At 37.7% G+C, this 25,524-nt stretch overlaps 3 protein-coding genes across 11 annotated transcripts in view; all 3 read left to right on the forward strand.

Annotated features, from left to right (window-relative positions):
* LOC110835786 (uncharacterized) overlaps positions 1–3,360 on the forward strand; it is a 768,515-nt gene extending 765,155 nt beyond the window's left edge. For all 4 annotated transcript variants that reach the window (XM_087358219.1, XM_087358220.1, XM_087358221.1 and 1 more), the window contains one exon: positions 931–3,360. In XM_087358219.1, the coding sequence (XP_087214345.1) occupies positions 931–2,955 (2,025 nt within the window). In that variant the 3' untranslated portion in view covers positions 2,956–3,360. The remainder of the gene's footprint in view (positions 1–930) is intronic.
* Positions 3,361–4,406: 1,046 nt separating this feature from the next.
* Positions 4,407–15,746, forward strand: LOC110831897 (cyclic GMP-AMP synthase-like receptor). 4 transcript variants are annotated; one of them, XM_022068374.2, is made up of 10 exons: positions 4,407–4,485; positions 7,964–8,090; positions 8,541–8,714; positions 9,227–9,312; positions 10,357–10,471; positions 10,909–11,073; positions 12,181–12,315; positions 12,954–13,085; positions 14,334–14,536; positions 14,727–15,746. In XM_022068374.2, exons 2-10 carry the CDS (start codon positions 7,974–7,976, stop codon positions 14,890–14,892), a joined length of 1,293 nt encoding a protein of 430 aa, XP_021924066.2. In that variant the 5' UTR covers positions 4,407–4,485; positions 7,964–7,973; the 3' UTR covers positions 14,893–15,746. The 4 variants fall into 4 exon arrangements, with proteins under 4 accessions (XP_021924066.2, XP_021924065.2, XP_021924071.2 ...); XM_022068373.2 differs by lacking the exon at positions 4,407–4,485 and adding an exon at positions 6,658–6,770; XM_022068379.2 differs by lacking the exon at positions 4,407–4,485 and adding an exon at positions 6,661–6,770 and having other exon boundaries at positions 15,401–15,746.
* On the forward strand, positions 14,788–24,645 carry LOC110831900 (cilia- and flagella-associated protein 157). 3 transcript variants are annotated; one of them, XM_087358225.1, is made up of 10 exons: positions 14,788–14,903; positions 18,717–18,902; positions 19,421–19,589; positions 20,009–20,111; positions 20,389–20,542; positions 20,765–20,888; positions 21,555–21,698; positions 22,309–22,590; positions 23,659–23,780; positions 24,169–24,645. In XM_087358225.1, the coding sequence occupies exons 2-10, from the start codon at positions 18,766–18,768 to the stop codon at positions 24,584–24,586; spliced, it is 1,653 nt and encodes a 550-aa protein (XP_087214351.1). In that variant the 5' UTR covers positions 14,788–14,903; positions 18,717–18,765; the 3' UTR covers positions 24,587–24,645. The 3 variants fall into 3 exon arrangements, with proteins under 3 accessions (XP_087214351.1, XP_087214350.1, XP_087214352.1); XM_087358224.1 differs by lacking the exon at positions 14,788–14,903 and adding an exon at positions 17,498–17,720; XM_087358226.1 differs by lacking the exon at positions 14,788–14,903 and adding an exon at positions 17,500–17,720 and having other exon boundaries at positions 24,270–24,495.
* Positions 24,646–25,524: the final 879 nt, after the last annotated feature.

The following is a 25,524-nucleotide window of genomic DNA, read 5'->3' on the forward strand; positions in this document are numbered from 1 at the left end:
CTGGATCTGGATCTGGATTCTGTCCACTGATGGCTTTGATGTTAGCGGCATTAATACCATGATATTTCATACAGGTGATTGATTGGTTAGCTATTTAGCTACTGTAGATGACTCCAGCTGTCGACTTCTCGTAGTGACTCGACACACAAAAGCTGATAAGAGACTAGCTATTCCAGCAACTACATATCATGTTGCTACGTGTTCAACTTGACATATTTGCACAATGATGTTATCAAAATATTATAGATTTATGGCATGTATAGCTGATAAGGCCACCTAGATAAGACTTGGTTGATAGAATGGGTTTCCGTGGTTCATCGTGAGAATGCTCTGTGTAGAAGTATTAACCTCTTGCGTTTCATTCACGCAATAACATTTCTGCGGGTTCGCACGAATTTTGAGTACGGTATTCAGGTAAAACGTTATGCCTGTTTATTGAATTGTGTGCTGTGTACCTGGAGTTTTTGTTCAGGTCACTTTTCTAACTTTCCAGTAAAAATCGCCCTGATGATGGAGGCAGCAAGGATATCTGAAATGTCGGTAAACTTTTACCAGACTACACGGCGCAACAACCCAGAATACGGCCATCTTCAAACTCACCGCCGTGAAAACCTCAAATCCTACAATCGTTGCATTAAGTACGAAATGCATCGGTCTTGTTATTATTTTCCGATTTTAAAGAAATTTGAAGTTTTCGTGGCGGTGTGCTCATGATGTGATCTTTGGGTTGTGAAACAGAGTAATCTTCTGACACTTGCCGACGTTTAGGACGAACATTGTAACATTTATGTTTGGAGAAATATACGTGCAATATGGTCGATGCCCTGATTTTAAGAAATAGTGATTAAAATTGTTGCCTAGAGTCTGAATATGTTTCTACCCTGATCGTAGCTAACGTTCTAAATACTTACTTCCTTCTTTTGTTTGTAGGTTCCACAAGAATACGAAGCAATGCACCAGCGTTTGTTAACATTTATAGTGCTCCAAATGGCCACCTTGATCAGAAACGAACTCTTAACATCTGAACAACGATACATTGCTCTGTGCTTGAGGTCTGTCATACGTCGAAACTTCACACCAGGACAATCTCTGATCATGTCATTTCCGAAAAGCGGGTGTCATGGAACTCAAACATCGCCAAAGTGTGACTCTTCACAATTAGTTAATTTCGTGTTGGAAACCACACATCAGGACGTACTTTGGCCACTCCAAGTGTTTCAGACAGAATTTTTAAATCTCGAAATGTCAGATGAGCAACTTCGCATACACCACAATTACGTGATTTTCACGTGTTCAGAAGAAGTTGACGTAATTGGTACTTTAGTCACACAGCTGGAGAAACTTCAGTCTGCCGTGTCTTGGAACCCGCGAGCGAAGTTCTTTATCGTTGTAACTGAAAATTATATCAGTCCCGCTAACATATTGGCTCTCAATATTTGTGAAACAATGTGGAACATTAACAGAATTGTCAATGTTGTTGTAATGGTTCCAGATCCTGATTACCTGAGGCTGCGCGCAAGAATCTATATTTTGAATTTATATACGTGGTTCCCGTACGAAGCAAAAAGTTGTGCGAAGCTAACGAACGTTGTTCTAATGGACCAGTGTTTGCCTGATGGCGACGGACAATTGTCCAACAACGCACTTCTGTTCCCTAACAAAATTCCTAATAATCTTCAAGGTTGTCCAATCAGGGTATCTACTTCAGAGTTGATACCTTACGTGATTTCAACAAACACTTACGTGGATTCAGACGGAAGCACTGTTTACAACTACAGGGGTTTGGAAATAGAGTATCTTCTCCTTTTAACCGAAGCAGCAAACCTGACGGTTGTGTATCTCCCGCTTGCAGAAGGCGATGTGAAGGACACCCATCTACAGCAGTTAGTGGAGGTATCCATGGGAATATCTGACGTTGCTATTGGTCACTTCCCTTTGAACTCAATTCTCATTCCATTCGCAGACCCTACAATAACAATTGTGTTTGATGACCTGAGATGGTATGTCCCATGTCCCAAACCTGTCCCGAGAGTGGAGAAAGTTATGGGATTGTACACTTTACCTGTTTGGTTCTGTATCGCCTTAGTATTCATTCTGACTGCTCTTACTTTCTGGCTGTCAGCTAATGCCCCCAACATCACTTTGGTGACCGAATCATCAACTTACAGAGATATGTTGCAGTGCATCTGCGTCGTTTGGTGTGTTTCATTGGGTACGCCTGTGCCAAAGATGCCAAGAAGCCCCAAACTTAGGGCCCTTTTTACCCTCCTTCTGTGCTATTGCTTTGTAATGGGCATTGTGGCCCAAGCCTTTTTCGTTTCCTTCCTTATAAATCCAGGCTACCACAATGATATAAATAACTTTGACGAACTCGTGGAGTCAGGGTTGGTATATGGCAAAGAGGATAGTCTGGAGTTCTTCCTTCGTCTCGCAGATTATCATGAACAAGAGATGTTCAGATCTCATGTAGACTGTTCTGATCGACATAAATGTCTGGAGCGTTTGTTTGTAGAGGGAGATATCACAATGTTGTCCCCGATAATTGATGTGGTCTACGTTCTATCGCATATGGGCATGGCTAAAATTAAAAAAGTACTGTGCACGTTGAATGATAACGTATTTCCTTTAGACATTTCCATATATCTAACTAAGGGTCATCCTCTTTTGGATTTATTCAACGTGGCCATCAGACGTTGTACAGAATCAGGGCTTGTTGTAAAATATTGGTCCGACCTGATATTTTATACTAATTTACAAAATGTGGACAGATTTAAAGAACGAGGATGTGAAGTCTGCAGTGACATGTACTTCGTGTTTACACTTTCCCATCTAAAAGTTTCTTTCTTTGTTCTTGTATTCGGGCTTGTAGTGGGTTTCATTGTGTTTGTGGCCGAATTAGTTTACAGGTGTCGTTCTGAATCACACAGACTGTCCACGAGCAAATACGGGCACTGACTCGGTCGGGTCAATAACTACTGCAGTTTCTCTCCGAAAAATGTTTGATCATGATTGAAAACTGCATGGAAGTTTCTGAATACGTTGCACCTCACGTGTGTGTTGATGTTAACAACGACCTATGGTCAGTAGTTTATAAACTGCAGGATATCCATACCTGACAGTCTTCAAAATTGATTTGTTGTGTCTAAGACCTGCTCTACGTTAGGGGTAGACTATATAGCTCATACTACAACACACAGACAGCCAACTTGCAGTGGCAAGAAATCTCGAAGAATTACAAAGATTCCGAGGATCAACGTAGATTTTCTTAGTTTTTAGTGTAAAAGATGATCTGTTTATTGTTCAGTGGTTCAGGAATTCGATAGTTTTGAGTGATTTTGTCAGATGCGTAAATAAAATATGTGTTCTGCATTGACAATGAGTTATTTCTTGTCTCTAATTTAATTTAAAACATGTGTAATTTTGGTCCGATTTGTGACACGTCAGACCATTGCTTTAGATAAAGTCTGTTACCCCCTTGGTTTGAGGGATGTGTGTGCTAGGCACGTGGAAACCGTTGTAAGATTTCTTCGTTTCTGTTCTTAATCCGACGTATTTGTATTAGTTGCTATCGTTTAGGTCGGGGTGATAGACTTCACTTATATTGGAACAGAGATATCGCTTCTGAGAGCTTAATGATACGAGTTTTAGAACTATCAATTTTACTGGCGTCGGCGTCTTACAAATCCTGTCGACAAAATCTCCACAGTAATTGAACGTCACTAAGTCACCATGAGTTTACTAAGCCTGGTAGCCTTTGTTCGATTGTGAATAGTAGACAGTTGAACGACGCTGTATTAGCTGCAGAGTTTATTTAGTACTGAATGATACGAGAGTATGATCACGTGAGAACTGAAAAGTACTGGGGAAGAAACAATGATGCTGAACTTGTGTTAGGCGTTCTTGGAAGGCATGAAATAGGCGACGAGTTAAATATGACGGCGGTAACTATAGTGATTACCGAACGTTGGATAACTTTAAATTTTCGAAGCGGCTCAACTCCGAAGGTCGAAATTTTACATTTTAACTCCAGCCGCGAAATTCCAAGGTCAATAATTTTCATGATAAATGCTGTTTTCGTCACACCGGTCTCAAGGGCAAAAGGTCACCGTTTTAGACCGAGTTCAATGTGAATCGTTTTACCTTTACCTTTCTGTCATGTTGAACAAAGTCAAGTATCCGTGAACGTGAAATATAATTCAATGATAAAAAATTAAAATGATCAACAGAAAGATTTTCTTTGATTGAATGAATAAATGCTAGTTGCACGGTTGGAAGTTACACCGATGCAAATTAAGGAGGGAGATTATAGTAAAGTGTTGCGGGAACCAAAAAAAAAGAAGCACAATGAGTCATCATGGAGCAGTGTCAGATACCATGTTCTTGTATTGCGCAAGATACGTGTTGTTTGCGTCACTCAGACGACAGTGCAGACAGGATTCGACGTAGCAAGAAGGAACAGGTGTCGAGCGATAACACACCAAAGAAATGAGATTATTGACCGTGAAAATGTTACCAAGTATTTTATGTGGCATGCTTTATAAATTGTCTTAACTTAATACTGTGCTTCTTAGCTGTTTGGTAGCCATTATCACTGCAAAGTGGCTTAAGATTAGATAAAAGTCTCTCAGTGCCATTGGATACCTCCCGCTGATAAGTTTACTGGGTAGTCGAGCAGTTTTGTCCTTTTTATGTGTTCTTTGCACACACATAATAAGAATGCAGAGTGGGGGGGGGGCATGTCCGTCTGCATGTTTTATATCCAAAACGACCAAGGAACATTACGTCTGTACGATCCCGAAAGTGCTCTCATCTCAGGGCGGTATCGCACTAAGATGCCAACGGGAGGCCATGGCGCAGCTGCCAGCATCTCGGCCAAACTCAATGCATTAATTTAGTAGTCATATATCGCACCTGGCATCCGTCTGGCAGCGCTTCCAACTTGGCATCGCAACCAAGATGCCAAGTTCAAATGCTACTGGCATCGCTGCCACGGCCAAGGCCAAATCAACATCACATGACAGTCTGGCCAGTTCATTGACGTCCGTGCGTGGATGTGCTTGTGTGTATTTCTGTTTCTTCCAGCATGGATAATTTCGACACCGAAAGATTGATAATTGGAATTCAGTCCCGACCATCACTATGGGATTCATCTGCTATTGAATACGCAAACCGGGACTTGAAAAAAAGAAACTGGGAAGAACTTGTGGAAATATTTGGAGGAGGAGATTTATTTACAGTAGAAAAGAAAGCATTAGCTAAGAAGTGTTTCTATGGCTTTATTTGTGGGGCCGCTTTCCAATATGGCAACTTGATTTATAAGTTTTTTTGTTTAGCAATCTATATATCTATCTATATATCACAAATAACGTGAACTAAGAAGAAACCTGCTTTTATAATGTTTTATTAAATAAAGTTTGTTCATATAATATTACATGTGATTTGCAAGAACTGAAATATTTCAAATTCAATAATGGTATGGACGTGCAAAGTGTGTGTATATGGAGAATTATTTTTACTTATTTCTTTGTTACAGAATTGAAATTCACTCCAGGTATGTAGTTTTGATAAAGGTAAATCTCATTTTCTCAAAAGTGATAAAAGTGGACATTTCTCCTAGCCCTTCATTTCGTGATCTCATAATGTTGATCCATCTGTTCGCTTGACTGGCGTCGAAAGCTGGCAGCTTGTCTGGCGTCTTTTTCTGGCAGCTGGACGCCATGGCATCGCTGTTGGTGTCGCTGCCATGGCATCCTAGTGCGATATCGCCCTTAAGTTTGAAAGTATTTGAATGAGCGGAAAACGATAGTCAATTTGTTTGTGTTAACAACGTGTCAATTGAAATGTAAGAAACGTTTCTTCTATGTCAAGATCACGAAAGTCCGAAGACTAAAAAGCACCCGTACAAATTTTAGTGGGTTTTAAAGTAACGAGTTTATCTCTAACATTCAAGTAAATCACCAAGGTAAGGTAAAAAGTTGACATGAAGTATTTGTGTTTCTATTAAAACACGAGTTTGTCAGAAAAATCACCGCTCACCTGTTTCGAGTGCAGTCGCAAATAATGTGTGGAGCTTTACCTTCACTCCCCCTATACACACAACTTCATTTATAGCGTCGTATTTAGGCAATGGAGAAAATATACTTTTTATCTTCCTATATAAACTGATATCGTGCAATAATTACAGGAGCTATTCCCTTGTCAGGGATCCGGGATAGCTCAGTCAGTATAGTGATCAGCTACGGGCTGGACGACCGGGGTTCGATCTCCGACGGGGGCAGAGGATTTTTCCTCTAGCCTCTGCGTCCAGACCGGCTCTGGGGCCCTCCCAGCCTCCTCTACAATGGGTACCGGGGTCCTTTCCCGGAGGTAAAGCCGGCCGGGGCGTGATGCTGACCACTCACCTCCATCTAGTGCCGAGGTCAAGAATGAGTAGGAGCTATACCTCCAAGCGTATGTATAGGCGTGTAGCGGGACAGCTTTACTTTTATTCCCTTTTCAGTTTTAACCAATCGAAAGATCAGACCATAAAAACTGTGGAAATTTTGCATAGCGCACGTGTTCACTTCAATTCAGCTCTGAGTGTACACGAAGGCAGCGCAAACTGCTCGCGCATTTTAGTGCGTCACGTGACCTCACGTGATGGCGAAGTCTGTTGGGATTCCCCTCTGTCTCTTAGTCCCTTCGAGTACATAAAGTTGCGCGAATGTTATAAGACCGCGTTATTTGGAAGGTGTCTATGAGTGTTGTATGAATAGTGGTTCAAGCTTGTGGTAAGTACTCCAGTTGTTAGACGGTTATAATCTTGAGGCCAAAACAGATATTTATTGGCACAAGTTCCCAGACCAGAAGTAGAAGCTGGAGAAGTGGGGAATGTGGAGTCCACTTTAATGGTTGTTATCGCTTAGCCCACGCTTAAATACACCTTACCAGACTGTAGACTCGTAGACTTTTTATCGATTGTTATGCAGACTTTACGTCTCATAAAAACTAAAATTAATAGTCGGGGGGGGGGGGGGGGGAAATGTTGACATTTGTAGTACTGTTGTATATTTTTATCTTTGTCTGATGATGCTGAAATCGTAAAGCTGCTGATCGCAGCCATATTGAAACTACAACCCTCTATCTCTCGTTTGTTTTTGGCACAAGGTACATATTTCTGTGTATATATTCCGTCACTTGAAAATACTATAACGAACGGATTTCATTGGAATTCTCGTGTGGAGGCCCAGTAGTAAGAGTGAGATATTACCCAACAAAAGCACAACATATCTTAATTAAAAATGCCACAATCTGTAATATTCCCGGCGACAAGGAGGGTAATAACTTGTTGAACTGGTTTTAGGCTAGCGATATCTGGTTGTGCTGTTAGTAACGCAAAGGCCTACTGCTGGTGGTCTCTGCTAACTCTGAGCCTCGCAATACGAGAATTCTATCAGAATTTTAGGTATGAGGATGCCGGCTTTCCTAAACATGTCGTGTACTTTGGAAATTTCCCACAAATGCCCACTACGCTCAAGATTCAAAACTTTCAAGTACTTATTACTGTGAGAATATTCAATGAAGTACAAATATATTTCTGATTATATTAGCAACACTGGTTTTGTATCCACAATAAACGGTATTAATACAAATGAAATACAAGAAATAACCAGGAACACATCTGGAAAATATGTAAATTGATTGGAGTACAATTTTCCATATATGATTCCAGAATGTAGTGAGTATAAAATTTACATAGGTTCTAGGTATATCTAATCACGACTTCGCTTATTTCCGGGAAGATATATAACAGAGAGGGAAGCAGAATTTATAACGTATTCTGTAAAAAAAAAAACGAACAGTCTTACAGAAACTGGAAAATGTTTAAGGGATTTCATTATTGTAATTAAATGTTCGTAAACATTCGTATATCAAGCTCTAAACGAAGATATGTAAAAGGTGTAATTTTGTGTGTTGCTTTCAGGTAGGCAAATATGAGTTCAGTTCCGTCCACCGTGAACCGACTAGATGAGCATCTCCAGAAACTCCTCAGGCAGGGCGTGACATTAAAAGGAGATGAAGTAAAAGAAGCCAACTGCAGTCTACAAAATGTAATTATTAATAAATGGAAAGCGATAATGGAAAATTGATGAAGTGGGAGCAAAATTTTTGGAATTCATTTTATTACTGTTGCTGTAATAATTTTAGGTGGGATAACATTTGTCTCACCATGAATATTGTCTGAAGTAGTGCCGTGTTTGCTCCGAGACTTTGCACTATAGAAATCGGGACTTGTCTTGGGACATGGCATGTCCGTGAACCAACAGTACTTGTTGAGTAAATTAGATAACTGTGAACTTTGAAGCTGTGACAGATTTAACACACTGTCAGATTAAAATGTTTTTATCTGTCGGATCAGTAATATGTGATACGAAGAAAACTGTAATAAAATGTAAACCTTGCTTTTTAAATCGTATAATTTTTTTTGTTTTGCATAGCGTATTCAAACTCATGATGGAATTATTAGTCTGTTCTGATCGCTTCCTGGCCTTTGTTTGTAGGTGTTACTAAATATTATGCAGCCTAAAATGAAAAGCATCGATGAAACATTTAGGGAACTGTACAAGCAGCCACATTATGTTGGCAGCTTTTATGAGAACCTTAGAGTTGGCCGACCAGACGAATATGATATTAATCTGGAACTTCAATTGCCAATGGATGAATCTGAAGTAAAGGTGCGTTTTAACACTTTCTCAGTTCAAAATATTTTGTCTTCCCGTCTGATTTCTAAGAACACGAAGATTAAAGTGTACAAAACAATAATTTTGCCTGTTGTTTTGTATGGGTGGGAAACATGGTCTCTCACTCTGAGGGAGGAACGCAGATTGCAGGTGTTTGAGAATAGGGTGTTGAGGAGGATATTTGAGCCTAGGAGAGAAGACGATGGGGCGTGGAGAAAACTGCATAATGACGAGCTTAAAAATCTGTACTGCTCCCCCAATATTGTCAGGGTGATTAAGCCGAGAAGAATGAGATGGGCTGGATATGTAGCGCGCATGGATGGGACAAGAGGTGTGCGCCGGGTATTGGTCGGGAAGCCTGAGGGGAGGAGACCCCTGCCTAGTTTTTATTTATTATTTTATAAAAATTTGAATTTGTTAATGAAAATGTCGAGGCAATAGCATAGTGAGCATGCCCAAATTGCTATACTATTATTTTTATAACTTGCTTTACATTTTGTTTGTAGATTGTAACTACAGGGACAACACCGGGATTCGCCAAGATTAAGGTGGGCAAAGATTTCCACAGTCGCACTCCCGAAGCTGTAAAAAGGTGAATTTTCTAGTTTTTTTTTGTGTTAATTGACTGATAAAATATGTCCAAGTCCTCATTATGAATTCAGGCTTATATGTTGGCTAATGTTTTGGTACCTGCACCTTGTCGCGATGGTGGGTCCTGAGTGCCTCAGTGACTCCAAGAGCTATGCTGGTGGTAGCATAGCTACTGGTAGGGCCTCCCTAGCCAGATTGGTCAAGGGGAAGAGGTCAGACTAAGACCGGTACCCTGGTCCTCCAGGTTGGGGGTTGGTCGCAAGGCTAACAACCTTGCACTATAAAAAGGAAGATGTTTTGAAACCTCTATCAAAGCCTCAGACAGACGGACCTAACAGAAGGATCGAATGGAAGAGGAGAATTGAGGAGGCCACGGACCGAATATGGACCGGAGAGCCATAGAAGAAGAATGTTTTCCATATGTATGGGCCACAGATTTATTTTGTTTTACGTTACATTTTCCATTTACATTAAAAATGGTTTGTGTGATGTCTATAGCTTCAGATCGCTCTTTTATCAAGGCTTTACATATGATACTGTATTTCATCACAAAATTCACACATTAAACTATATTCTTGTCGCATGAATACAAACAATATGCCGCAATATTTATTGCAATTAAAGGATATTCATTGGTGTAATGTTGGGCTCATGTAATCTTAGACGCAAGGTCAATATAGTACCTAAATCCTCATTGCCGCACTTTGTATTTTTTTTTTTGGATTTATTGTGAGATCACAGCCTTAACTAGCAGCCAGGAAACTGGATTTTATGTGAATTTTCATAGATAGTTATTTAAGGTTACCTTTTGCAATAGTGTTATTAAATTTGAATGAAGAGAATGTGTTTACTGAACATAGAATAAAAATGTTTTTAGTCATTCTTTTTTTACGTGAATCTTGGATCCCAATTTTTTACAGATGGTGCTTAGTTCTATAAAGGATTTGTTGATGCCTATGTAATACGGCCATTATATGGTTCATTCTATTACATGTCCTCTTTCTGGAGCTAATTTTACACATTATTCGCCATACTTCTGTTGCAGGAAGATTGAGTCTTGGTGTGTTGATAATTACCTCTGCAGAGACAAAGTAATTCAGTGGCTGATAGGGATTGTAGACAAGGTGTTACAAACTGTAAAGTGGCCTCGGAATATGTCGGTAAGATTTTTCTTTCTTTCCTTCCTTCCTTTCCTTCACCAGGTTTTATGGCAGTGAAGATATTCGTTCCCTGGGCTGTGACATCATGTGGTCCTGTCTCAGAAATTTTTTGGCTACTTCGTTATTTTTCAGGGAGATGATATAAGAAATATGTTACGATGATCTTCGGTGACCTTCCTGGCTGCTGCTTACCTAATAAGGGTATAGAATCTGTTTTTGAAGTGGGAGCACTTGTCTTACAGTACCCCTACTCCCAGGGATAGGGTGATAATGAGAATGATTTAAGATATTTTATGCATTAGTTCATGAGCAAGACAGGCTTTAATTTGTTTATCTTGTATATTAAATCTGAGGAAGATGGAGAAAGGTGCACGGAGGCATTAAGTTGATTTAAAAATATTTTCTCTGACGCCGATGGTAAAATCTTACTGTTCAAGGTCAAACCATGTACCAGTGGACCAGCAGTTACTCTAAAAATTTCTGAGAATAATAAGGAGTTATCGGTAGATCTCGTGCCTGTATTCACATTTGGAGCAGACAAGTGGCCGGCGCCACCCCTGCGTCAAATTAAAAATCTTCCCGGGAAAATTGATACATCACTGGTAAGTTAGAGCAACTTTTCCATCTGTAATGTGGAGCAAGTATATTTTGTTTGTGAACTTTGGTTTAAAAAATTTCCATCTGTTTCCCAGGGAAGTCGAGAACAGAATTGAATTTTATCTTTCTTATTTTTAATATGTGTTGCCTGCAGCCAGAGACTAAAGTAAAGCAAAGGAAAGACTAAAATAAATTACGAAAGTTTAGTTTTTTGGATTGTGATACTTTGTAGCCTTGTAGATGAGGAATGAATTGGCTGAAAGTGGAGTTCCTTCAAAACTGTGGTAACCACTTACAGTCCACACTTTTACTGCCATGAAAACTTCATATTCTGTAGCGAAGTAGGTGTAATAACTTTAAAAACTGTTTCAATTGCCAGTTTTTATCCAATTATTTATAAAAACTTGAACTTGTAATTGGACCTGTATATTATATTAGGAAGTCTGATGATGCTGTTCACTCATTAGCACATTCTTTTTAGGTGTGTGTACAGACAGACTGACAAAACTGATCAGTTTATTCATATTGTTAGGATACGTATTTTGCAGAAAGGAAGCGTGTCAAAATTAAGCATTTTTAAAAGCAAACTGTTGGCATCTTCTTTTTTGATTTGTGTTACAATTGTGCGCGTGGCATGTAATGAACACGTGCACTATTGGGATTTGTGGTGTTGACTACAGAATTTTCAAGAATAGGGATTTAATATCTCTGAAATATATTAGAAGTTAATTAGCTTATTTGCATTGTACATTGTATTTACTGCAGATTTTGACAGTTATAAATCTAAACAATTTTTAGTTTTCTTGAAGTTAAAGTTAGTTATGTCTTCATTGTAATGTATCAAAATTTAATTCTTCACAATGCACGGTTGGTTATTGCTTTATTGAAATAATTTTTTTTTGGATTACGTGAGAATTCAGAGTTGTGTGTGATTTTATTTAATTTAACAATTTAATTAATTTAGTCTAATCAGTAATTTGCCAGTGTTGTGTTTAAAGCTGACACTTCGCTGACTTTCAGTGTTGATGGTTTATTTGCGTCCAGGGTTCATGAAGTGATTATTAAAAAATCTGAATGTTATAAGACTGTGCAACTTAATCTTGTTTTTGTAGAAGTGGTGCGTTGTTCCAAAGCCTCCGAGGGAGGATATAAGTTCCAAACAGCAATGGAGAATGTCGTTTTATATGTATGAGAAATGCCTAATGAATGGTCTATCCAACATGAAACCGGTTGTAAAACTAATGAAGGTATGTAGGATTTGAGGTTATGACAGTGGTGAGTCCAAAGAAGGCTGTCTTCTGGGTTGTTTCACTGTGTAGTCTGGTAGAAGTTTACCAACGTTTCAGAGATCCATGCTGCCTCCATCATTGGGCCGTACAGGTTGCAATGAAACAACCCAGAAGACAGCCATCTTAGTGAAGGTATGCATGAGCCCAAGTGCATTTCACTGTGTGAAATTTTTTATTCAGTCTTGTCCATTGTTTAATTGTTGAGAAAAGGTGATTTTTTATTCAGTCTTGTCCATTGTTTAATTATTGAAAAAAGGTGATTTTTTTATTCAGTCTTGTCCATTGTTGAGAAAAGGTGATTTTTTATTCAGTCTTGTCCATTGTTTTATCTCTTTGGAACTGTCTGTGCAGCGCATTGTCATGTCTAGCTTCGTGTTTGTTGACCTGCACCTCATTAGTGCTTGCTTACATTCAAGAGGTCTGTATTTCAGATCTTGGTGAAACTCGTCAGGATTTTCAGTGTTCTTTCGTAAATGAAGATAGAACGCAAGCAGTCTTGCCATGCCTTTTATATTCTTGGTAAATTAATTTTTATTAAGTTTGAAGTATTGAAATGTTTATCAAAATATATACCTACAATGATGATACGTTTGTAGCTTCTTCGAGACAAGCAAAATTGGGTTTCCCTCTCGAGCTATTACATCAAGACTCTCTTCTTGTTGGAGCAGGAGAAACAGAGACTTGATGATAAATTCTGGAATAAAGGTCTCGGCTATCTCTTCATGCATGTAAGTACCACTTACATTAAATAATGTGCTGTAAAGATAACTAATACCATAAATCCTTTGAAAATGTAAAGATCAAATATTTGTATGTATAGAGGAGCAGAATTTTAACGTAAAGGTGTTTCAGAACTAATGAATGAACAGAACAAGTGAGTCGCTAAAGAGAAATTTGGAGAGAGATGAGGGAGCTGTTCCATAATGAGGAGATTAATAATTTGCTACATTCATTAAAACTTTATTGATGTTGGGGGGGCGGGGGGGTTGAAATAGTGCACACAGTATCTTTGTTGGAAAAAACGTGGAACATTTTTTTATAAAAACAAACTTTTGTTTATTGAGTTAGATCGATTTACATTTTTATTATTGTCGGAACAAACTGCTGCCAGTTTATAATGACAGTTTCTGTTATCTCGACAAATTGAAAATTCTTTTATTGCTACTAGTATTATGAAAGCAATACTGTGCATTTTGGTTAATAATAACAACTTGCTAGACGTGTTTCGAAGTGCACAGTTCAGGTTTTGTATATAAAATCATGCATACAAACAAAACCTGTTTTCACTTTGAAAAGACACTTAGTGCCAAACGCGTTTCTACCTCGAGGCACGGTATGTAAGGTTTTAAGTTCAGATTTCAGGTATTAGTACTGACTGCAGTCTTTCATGGTTTTTATCAGGATCTCCAGGTGAGTGCCAGGATGATAATACCTTGTCTCTTTTCAAATTCTTATCTGCTCATCATCCATTATCATCTTATTTATTTGATGATGCTGTCAGCTTCACAGATTATAAAGCAACCAAACATCAGATGACATATGAATTAAAAAGGATGTGGAAGGAAGTGATTTTGGCCTAATTTTAAGTGGAGGAATTGAGGAAAACCATGAAAAGCCTTAAAGTCAGGATTGCTGACGTATGGACCAAGAATTAAACCTCATACTTTCCGAATAAAAACAAGCGTTATTGTAGCTATCATAAAATTGCGTGCTTCGAGGTCTTGGCAAAATTATACAATATCGCAATATGAAAAACAGAGCCCAGGTGAGGAAGACAGCTCAGAAGCAGCACTGTAGCGAAGCTAATGACACTGTACTAGTGATTTAGAGTCACGCAGTAAGTATGGTGGTCCTGTGGCCTTGAAGCGTGCAATTTTCTGATGACCACTGTCACAAATGTGTGGGTAAAACAGTTTGGTCAATAATCTGATAATTATTCCGTCTGAAGGAAATGAATGTGAAAGCATTTATTTCAGATGCTGGGCCAACTGGAAAATTATTTCCAACGTGAGGAAATCCCGTTCTTCTGGGATGAACGCAGTAATCTCATTAAGCATTTGAAAAAAGACGAAATAAAAAACATGCGTGGTCGAGTGACACATCTAAGAAAGATGGTGGAACGGGCCCTATCGTCACCTGGTCAGGACCTTTCGTCTGTTGTGAATGAACTTTTTGTAATGTAAGTCTTTCCTGCTTTATATTTTGATTTGCTGCATTGAGTGTTTTCATCATCCCACTCTAAAGGACTTTGGTGTTAATTCAAGATTCCCTTTTTGAATATAACAGACCGTTTGCTTTCCCTCACCTGGTTTAAAAGAGTTAGAGATATCAGTTTTATTGCATGAAGTTGAGTCACTAAACATTTGTAGTACAATGTGTTGTAGCGCACCAAGACGAGAGGAGACAAACAATCAGGCAATAGATCCACAGCAGGCTGAAGGTACGGACTGGAATGCATTAGTGGAGAACGTGTCTTTAGGTGTGGCTTTCGTTTCAGTCGGTGTAATGATTGCGCGAAGGCTGTACCAGAACTAAAACAATGATTAGTAAGTGCATAGCTTAAAACTGTTACTTGCACTTAAGTAGTTTGGTTACTTTTCCCACCAGTGAAAGTATTTCCATTTGCCAAGAATCTAACCGTATAGCTGATTAAAAATCGTGATGGTGAGGTCCTGGGTTTGATCTGTAGCGTGTGGGATATAGTTTTCGCTCAAAAATATGAGTATGAATAAGTTGCAGTAGTTCACAAATTTAAGTTTTCATAGAAAATTTCTTGAAGTTCTTACAAACTCCCTGGTAGCAGAACCCGCAGGCGCAACACCGACGACACCAAAGCCCACAACTCGACCAGAATCTGAGCCAACTCCATTTGCCATCCTCGCAGCCCACCTCCCTAAGAGCAAACTTGATATCCTCCCATCTCCTTTTTGGTCTGCCCAGTAGTCGTTTTCAAGAAGGATTCCCCACAAAACTGTATGCACCCCCTTTCGTGCTACATGTCTAGCCCATTGAAACCACCTGAATTTCAGTATCATTATGCTAGGTGACCTGTACAATTCATGCAGCTTGTCGTTATCGAAGATTCTACATTCCTGAGGATGTGCCATATCCTGGTGACACGGACCCATCTAAGATGGTGAACTTTTTCACAGAATATGTATATCTGTGAGCTGGTACACATGGTATGAGTGAAATGATTAACTGTGACCTTGTAACTCAATGTATCCGGTGGTAACAAGTAGTATACTGAGTCTGAAAGAAAAATGGAATATCTTGAATTTACCATCTATATTCACCTATAATAAATAGTTTTTGAGTTCAGTAGTGTTAAACATTTTTCAATTATATGTACGAACTTTGTATCATGAATAAAAATGAAATACTTAGGATTAGAGGTAAATATAAATAATATGCATATGTTCTAATGAAATTCCTGCTTTTCATGGAGCCCAAAGTTGCATTACCATGTTAACAAGAATCTGCCTCATGTCTCTATTTGACCCAGATCGTTTCAGTCAGCAACTCAACACCTCTTTCTTTAAGATCCATTTTAGTATCATCCTCACATCAGTGCTTGGGTGTGACAGGTGGTCTCTTCGCTTCAGATCTTCAGACTAGTAGTTTTTATGCGCTTCTCACCTCGTCATTAACTAGGGAAGAACAAGAAGTTTGATTCCAGACTAAGCACCAATGACAACTCAAATACCACATTTTATAAAAATTTGTGCAGCCATTCTCGAACTGTTACGTGCGTACAGACTGATATGTCATTACTTTGATAAGGTTGATGTCTTCAAGTGTGCGCAGGGTATCATAGTTAATGGTGCCCATAGCCTCGCAACTTCATGTATCCGTCAAGTTGGTACTTTAGATTATAGGAAAGGGAACAGTGCTAATTGATTCTGGGCTACAGCAATGTAATCTTCATACTGAATTTCATGAAAATATGTTTCCGACTTAATGTATGCCTGAAACGGTAATGTGCAAGTCCGCCGATACATGACAGCATGATGTCATGGGCTGAAATGTGATAGACAGGTATGGTCACGCCTGTAAGACATTCTTTGCTCACGCTGAAGCGTAAAGAAAATACTACGCTGTTATAGCATTGCTGACAGCTTCTGTTAAAAAATATGCATATTTAACATCTTCATTTTGTTAGCATCAGACTGATCGAAGGGAGAATTTTAATGAACTACTCTAGCGTCATAGGAACGTTGCTGAAATGGAAGAACGTTATACAAAATAGAAACAAATTTGTGATTTGTGTGCTTATTTAGTGAGATTTAATGTTCTCATGGCAGCGAGTATGAAGATGGCCATCGTCTGGGTTGTCGCGCCTTGATAGTGAAGGCAGTGAGATGATCTGAACCTCTAGATAATTTCACGAGGAATAACTGTAACTAGGCTTGTACAATTGGTGTTGTCGATGGAAATGTGGAGTTCTTGAGGTGGTGGACTGAGTAGGCAGCGGCACAGGTCCACGTGCATGAACTTGTATGTATCGGAATTGACTTATCGCCTTATGTTGCCATAGTTTGCCCTATAAAATGCACTTTTACTTGAGACCGACGACAATGAAGAGGAACTGAGAAAGTTTTCGATAAAGACTAGTGGAGAATAAATGACAGTTTTAAATGCTTCCACAAAATGGTGTTACTGACTGTAGATTGTGTACTGCTCAGTAACTTATCACTATTCAGAAATGTCATTTATGCAGTTATTACCCACGTTAGGATTTACAGCTGGAAAACGGAAGACTTTCCACAGTCTCTACAGGCATATGTTGGTTTGGAACCTTAAGTTAGGCCACGACCACTTCTTCCACATCCATTCCACTTCATTATTCACCATCGCCCTCTCATTTGACGCTTTATAGTCTGAATTACTGAAAAATCGTCGTTAAATAAACTTTAAAAATGTGGATGTATAACATGGGCTGCCATGACTATTGGAAATGGAAAAAGGAGTGAGGTCTTGGCCCTTGAAATATGGTTAGGAATAGCATGGGTATAATATTTATATATTCTTGCACTGAATTACATGAGTTAGGTGGCTTACAAAATTGGTATTTTATTCATATGTCTGTTTTACATAACAAGGCAGTATTTTTATATACTGTAATTTTTTGTGTCATTGCATGTTTGTTAATGATTATAACATTTTGAGTTAATGATTCGGAATTTCGTCTTTAAATATTACGTTTTTTAGTGTATTGAGTGTGTTTATACTGGTAATCACTTCTTGGTTGTTGCTATGGAAACTCAAGCCTTTAAAATCAACAAGCATCATTGACGTGTGAATGAAATGGTGAAGAAAGTAATCAGGAAGGATACAATGAAAGACTGAGTGAATAATTTAAGGTAATAATGCATAGTTATTGAAAGAGCATGAAATAACAATAAAATCACAGATACAAAGAACATGAAATGATCACATAACCATATATCCTGCCTCTCATTGTATACTTTGTTTGATCTTCCTATTATTTTACTTTATGTATGTTAGTGACAGCTAAGGTTCTCTAATCTGTCTTCTCTCCTCGTCAGTTTCTTCCCATGTACTTCTCTTCTTTTTCTCTTTGAGAGCTCTCCTAACCATTTATTCTACTTTTGATCTTATTCTCCCTTTGGATGTTTTCTTCTTTACTTTCATGTTAAGAACATTCTTTTGAACGCCTTCATTTATTTTAAAATTAAGTCCATATTATGTTACTTGTAATTTTTTCTTTCTAGATGTTTATCCTTAAATTCTTTCTAATGTCTTATCTCTGCCTTGTGGGTTCTCTTTCTGTGTGCCTTACGAACCTCATCTCTGCTGCATTGGCCCTTGCTTCCTGCATTAACATGTACAATTAGTAACTCATTCCATAATATTTTATATATCCTATATAAAGCATTTTGTAACAGTAGTTGTGTGAATTTGGAGTTGGAGATATACTCCCGTATTTTAAAAGTTAAAAGAATTTTCAATTGATATGTTTACTTAAGATCATTATAAATGGAAAATATAATTAACGGTCCATGTAAAAAACACTACCACACAACCCACAAAAAAATATGATGGGAAAATCTCGTACAGATAAGAGATTTTTTCAAATAGAAATATATACAAATGTCGTCAAATATTCATAAGGTTAAAATTTGTTCAGATGTTTTCAGTAATTTATAAACTAACACTTCATGCATCAATAGAAATTATTTGAGCAGTTACGTTTGATGCATTCTAAAACCATTTTACCAATTCTTTGAAAACAAACTTGCTGAATCTGAGATATTGCTCTTAACCAGGAACTTTTTGGTGCCGTCATGTGTAGCTCTAGAATGGTCAGCTGTTAACATGTTATACTTTTCACTTAGAGATATTCTACTGTTTATCTGAGGGAAGGATTATATAAAGATAAACAAAATGGCAAAGAAGAGCAAAAAAGGTGGAATTAAAGCAGGGAAGAAGAAAGCAGAGCCACAGGAAATGGATGTGGTGACAGAAGTGGAAAAGGAGCTGTTCCAAATCCAGATAAGTGATCTATTACAGAAGGTTGAAAGGCAAGTATAAGTTAGGTTCACTGTCTTCACAACAATTTTTGATTGTAATTTAATTGTTTATTAAGATCCACTGCATATTTCAACTGAAATTGTTCGTCAACAGGTGTTTCTCTTTAAGTATTCAAAACTAATGATCCTGAACACAGTTACTCTCCCCTGAGCCATCAGTGTGTTGCTGAGTAATTATACTTTTTTATATTAAATATAAAACTGAATTCTTCATAGCCAGATGTTTTATGCATGTGAAAAAAAGAATTTGATACACTTAATTATAAGACTCTTCTTCTGTATCGTTTATTGTCTTGCAGCATCTTAGAATCTTTGTGCTATGATCAAAATTTCAGGTCAAATTTGAACCACCTGTGTACATACTATTTTTCAGGGACATTTCTCTCTCACACGCACATGCGCACACACCTCTTCCTGGTTTAAGTCCAAATTTGTGTACTTGAGACTTGATGTTATGTTGTAACTTCACAACAGTATAAAAAGCACGTCTCAAGACATGTCTCTTGTAGAATGAAGACTCGATGCTTGGAACTTGATATGAGCAATGAAGAATACCAGAAAAAGTATGAGCAACTGGATGAAGACAGGGCAGACATTATCGCATACCTCAAAAGGATGCTGCAAGAGAAGGAAGATGAAATCATGGAGATGAAGGAACGGTTAGAAGGACTGGTGAAGGTAGATGATAAAATCAAATCTTCCATATTGTTTATTTTATATGATTTGTGTATTCATTAGGAGAAAAATTGTACTGAGGTGGAAATTAAAAGAAAGATTCCAAAATAGAGTAAATACAATTTTTCAGATATTTTAGAATCTTGTTAGACACAGTGAGCATAGTAGAGGAAGAAGAAGTGTGAGACTGGTGCACAGTAAAATTACATTTCTAAAGACTGAGAATGTTTAGTGTTCCAGGCTATGAAGAACAGGCTACTGATAAATGAGTGAACTAACAATTTATGGTACAAAATACAATTTTCTTGGTTCCCAACAAAACACTACAAAAGGGTATCCCTTCTGTCTGGTATTATAACTTTTTTTTTGTAAAGTAGATTTCAGGAGTATCCAAACGCTTACACATCCTATTTTCTGTGCAGACTCTGGACGAAGAAAGATCGACGCACATGGAGAAGACTGGAAATTTGGAACACGAATTCAAAGTCATGCACGAGCAACTGACATCTGAAATCAAACTGCTCAGTAAGTAAACTCTTGTAATTTGTACTGTTTCTGTACGCACGTAATAACCGAATGAAGTAACGGGTGATTTGGGGGTATTTTATAAAAAGCATTTTAGGTGAGAAACAGAATTGGTATGTTAAGAACTGCATTTAATTTAATTTTACATTATATAATTCCAACTTTTGAATTAGAGCTATGTTATTTGATTAAATATTGCATTTTTTTAAAAATCATCCTGCTACATAACGTGAACCTTGATTGTCATATTTGGCACGCACCGGTTTCTAATTCACAGCTGGCAAACTTAATTCGCTGGAGGAATTTCGTCTTCAGCGCGATGACCTCTTAAAGAAGTTTAAGGTACAAGAACAAGACATGGCAGAACAAGAACTAAGACATAAACAAACACTCTATGAAGTGGAGAGAAAGTTCATTATTGGAAAAGACAAGTATGTATATAAGTTGAGAAATTAACATGGATTCAGTCCTGTATCGTTCATTGTGAAGTTTTGAAGTATTTTAATTTTTTATCTTTAACAGCAATTTAATTTAATGTGTAGTTCATCTTAGTCGAAGAATTATTTGCGGTCAACCAGAGGATCAGCGTTTGTTTCAGGGTGCATGAACAAGTGTCAGTATGGATTGTTGTGATGCTGTTTCTTATCTTACAGACTTAAAAAGGAAATGGAAGCAAAACTCCTTCAGTTGTCCATCGACTTCCAAGATGCTACACGTGTTCGAATTGCTGCAACCACACACCGCACAGTAAGGGAGAACATTGCTGTAAACAATGAGGTAATTGTTGCATCATGCCTCAGAGTAGCTACAAAATATAATTTTATAAGTCAAACAGAAGCTACAGTAGGGGACTCCCCCCTCTCCCGTTTAATGTTTCTCAACTTATGTTATCATTTAAGTTTTGAATTTGAATTTGCGTGGTCCAAGTTCCATTTTCTTTTATATTAGATTTTGTCCACTTAAGGTTCTTTCTGTCAATTTTTATACCCAGCACTGCCAGAGAAACCTTAAATGGTGATTTAATTTTAGTCAGAAACTATCTGTAGTACGCTTCTTCAAATAGAGTTACTAAAAGTTGATCTATCTTATTGTCACTTTCCTGAAAATGAAGAATGAGAAGATGGGACAAAACTCCAGCAACCCTGCTCATAGCAGGTATAATGATTGTTCTTGTTTCTTTGTGTTAAGACTATTATATTCACTGTTTCTGTGATTCAGCATCAGAAATGCTACATATTTTATATGAATAATATCTTTACCCCTATAATCCTCCATACATGGGAGTTGTCTTCAACAGTGAATGACAACACAAGGATGTACATAACCTAAAAGTACTGGAAGATTTTGATCTGCATCACCTGCTGCTTACTTAAGCACCACGGACCACTTTAACTTTGATACAGATATTAGAATTATTACTTAAATAGTATCATATGTTTTTAGTTACAGAAGATGTTGGAAACACAGAGGAATCTAAGAAAGGAAAATAAAATAATGAAAGAGAGAGACAGGAAATTAAGTCTTGAAGTAAAGTTGTGTGAAGAGGGAAGGGATATTGTACTTGCTAAGAACATGGCACAACATAAGGTAAATATTACATAACTTTGGTTTAATTTGGTACCAGGTAATATTATATCACTAACCTAAGATTGCCTTTGTCACCGTGAACATAGCCATAGAAATGTGGAACATAGACAGGAATTTAGATAAAATAATTTTGTGATTCTGTGTTAAAGCCATTTCTTATATGGAGATTGTAATGTGGAAACAGATTTTGTTGTGTGGGAATGTCTGTTGAAGCAAGGTATTATCTAACCTTCCCAAAAATTAAATTTGTTCTTGAGGTTGGCTGTCTTCTGGGTTGTGCTTTGTAGTCTGGTAGAAGTTTACTGACATTTCAGAGAGCCTTGCTGCCTCCATCTGCAGGGGAATGAGTAAGGTCTTAAACTTCTACCAGAGTACATGGCGTAACAACCCAGAAGACAGCCATCTTCAGACTCACTGCTGTGAAAACCTCAAATCCTACAAATTGATTCATTGTCTGTATACTTCTTTGAAGTCTTATGGGCTTGAAAATTCTCACTGCATTAAATCCTTTAAGAATACTGTATGGTAATTCCAAAATTTTAAGTGCCTTTCTAGAATATTGCTGTGATCGTACTCGAGCAGGCGCTGAAGTATTCACTCTCTCATTCAGCTGATTAACCGCTTGACTATGGAATACGATGATATGGCAAGAAATATCGGGGAACTACAGAATTCTGCACAACATGCCGTAGAACTGGAGCGACAGACGCGAGACATGACGCGGCTTCTTGACGAAGCAATGAAGCAAATTACCTTGCTGGAAGAGAACCTGCAAGCAACAGAGCAAGAAAAGAATGAGACTGTTTCTAAGTTACTGCAATCTAACATGGAAACCTTCAGGCTACAAAACATTCTTCATGCCGCTGTTAAGTCTGTCAAGGAAGCTTTAAAGGTAAAATACTGGTTACTAATTTTTAATAGCTCTGATGTAATGAAGTCCACAAATTTGTATGTCTTGAGTTTCTGTGTAGGGAGACTGCTTTCATAATATGTGCTGCATTTAGCCTTGTAAATTCTGTCTTTGTTATTGAACACCAGTACACAATATTTAACATATGTAATTAATGATGTCACAACTGGTTTACTAGGGTAGGCTTATAGAGAAGAGTTCGGTTCAGTAGTTCACTGACATGAGGTGTATATTAGGTTAGGTTAGGAATGAAAGGGACATATCTATTAACAATTTTGAGTGCAATGGTATAGCCTACATTAAACCTTTAAATCTCATTGATAACTGCGTGTACCACCTGCTTTAATAATCACTCATTTTTCATTTTGCCCATAGAGTGTATTTATGGGTTTTACATGATTCTCATAATAAACAAACTGTGATTATTTTCTCAAACAGCATTAACCATTTGATGATCTTTGTAACAGTGATGTGTTGTGTTTTCTTTGAGGTATGGAATGAATAATATTATTTAACTGAGCAATGGCTTCGAAGGTTAATAGTCAGTTGGCATTTTCACTTGAAATGAATTTACAGATTTTCTTTGGTTCCTACAGTTTTGCAGTCAGATCAGTGATGGTAGTGTAGAAGCTGTATGTATACTTGGATGCAGAAACTCAATTTTTAAATATTATGCTGAAGGAATTTGTGCTATGCAGACTTGAAGCAAGCTGTACTGAATCATAGACTGACAGTTGTATGACGAGACAGTAACTGAATTATTTTATTTGTTCCAACAAATAGATTAATTTTAGAATTTAGAAAACTTACATGAAAAGGGTAAAGTAACGTAAGAGTATTTATATAAAAGAAGGAAAGGTATGTGAATAAACAGAAATTAGTAAAATGTTAATTGTATTATGTATGAATAGACAGGTTTGTGAAATTGAAGCTAATTAGACTTAGATATATGGAGAAACAAAGTCAGTAAAATGTTAAGTAGATTATGTTATTTATGAATTGCCAGATTTGTGAACTTAAACATGATTAAACATTTCACTTTGCTTATAGGTTCAGACACAGCCCAGTTCTGATGAAGCTCTGAATCTAAGTCACAGAGAGAATCTCCTTGGCAACTTATTACAGTTGCTCAACACATCTGACCTCTCAGAACACGAGAAACAAGAGAAAAAGTATGATTTTTTATTATTATATTATTCAGTTTGTATATTTTACTTCTTGAAGATGGTTTGTAAGCATGTCTTAAGTATACATTGAGTCTAAGGAGTCTTTTTGAAATATATTTCTCTGTCTGTCTACACTCCTTTAACATCTAATCTGAATAGTCAAGTACATTTTGTTTATATTTGGTTTTCATAAGTGTTTGCACCCTTTCATTATGTGTGTGGAAGAAAAATAAAATCATAGCTTAGCTTTGGAGAAGGGGAATTGAAAATTTGCCTTTGTATGGGTAGCTGTCCTAGTATCTGTAGTCTAGTCTTACTTCTAGTCAGGCTATTTAATGGTGGAAAGAGTTAAGTTAATGAAAACAGGCTTTATCAGATGATATTTATTGTTCAGGTCAAAGTCATTAATGAAGATATCAGCAACATATGTGATTGGAGATTTTGGTCTTGCACCCAGGAGTTCATCAAATTTATGTTCTGAATCTCATTACCCAGTTGGATCCAGTGTATCAGACAAGTCTGTAAAGGCAAGCGTGAAGGGCTTTCGTCATTCAGGCGAATTGTATGTTGAGTCAGTAAAATCTGATGCATCACAAGAAAGATCTGAGTGTTCAACTACATCTGAAGAACCAGAGACAAGTGTTAGGAGAGAGGAAGATTTCAACATTTCTATAAAGCCTGTTACAGAAAAAGGTTCCCAGGAAGAGGCTGAAATAGAAACTTCAGTCACAGAATCACAGGAAGAAGGTTTAACTTCTGAGCCACGGGATGGAGATGATGATTGTGATTCTTTCACAGAAACTATTGAATGAAACATTTTTCAGCTTTTAAATATTTTTATTCTAGAAAAAAATAAAATATTTATAAATAATTCTAATACTTTTATCCTGACCGTGTGTTCCTTTATTGTACATCAGCAGCAAGAAAATATATTTAACAGTAGTAAGTAAATATTTCCATTTCTGAAGATTTCTGTCTTCTGGGTTGTTGCGCTGTGTAGTCTGGTCGATGTTTACCAACGTTTCATCGCCCTGATGACGGAGGCAGTATGACCTCTGAAACGTTGGTAAACATCGACCAGACTACACAGCGCAACAACCCAGAAGACAGAAATCTTCATAATCATCGCCCTGATGACGGAGGCAGTATGACCTCTGAAACGTTGGTTAACATCGACCAGACTCCACAGCGCAACAACCCAAAAGACAGAAATCTTCATACTCATAGCCCTGATGATGGAGGCAGCAGGGAACACTGAAACGTTGGTAAACTTCTACCAGACTACACAGCGCAACAACCCAGAAGACAGAAATCGTCATCACACTGAATTCATTACAGAAATGTGATTGTCTTCACTTGTGGGTGGTATGCGACTGCTGATAGCAAATTCCTTGCTGCAACGAGACAGATGCAGCATGTTAAGTGGGGCTGAATGGTGATAAACAAGTAAGTGAAATTTGACACACCTGTACTTTGTAGGCATTACACTGTAGTCAGTTTTCTAAATCAATGATGTAACAGCTAACCGTGATGTAATTAATAGGTACTCTGACATAAAACATCAGATTTTATAAAAAATATTACTGTTATACTAGTTCCAATTTAATTTTATGCTTACAGTATGATGGCCAGCACATTCTGAAGGCTGTGTACTTAAATCCCACCCCAGAGACTGGCTCCATTGGTGTGCCATGCTCTTTCTCAGCCTGTCCAGGCCACTACTGTTTCCTGCTTCTTCATCTATCATCCT

Source organism: Zootermopsis nevadensis, unplaced genomic scaffold, assembly GCF_977971745.1.
Source record: "Zootermopsis nevadensis isolate Lab colony 2312 unplaced genomic scaffold, Znev_1.0 Znev_ptg000029l, whole genome shotgun sequence".
NCBI classification, from domain to species: domain Eukaryota; kingdom Metazoa; phylum Arthropoda; class Insecta; order Blattodea; family Termopsidae; genus Zootermopsis; species Zootermopsis nevadensis.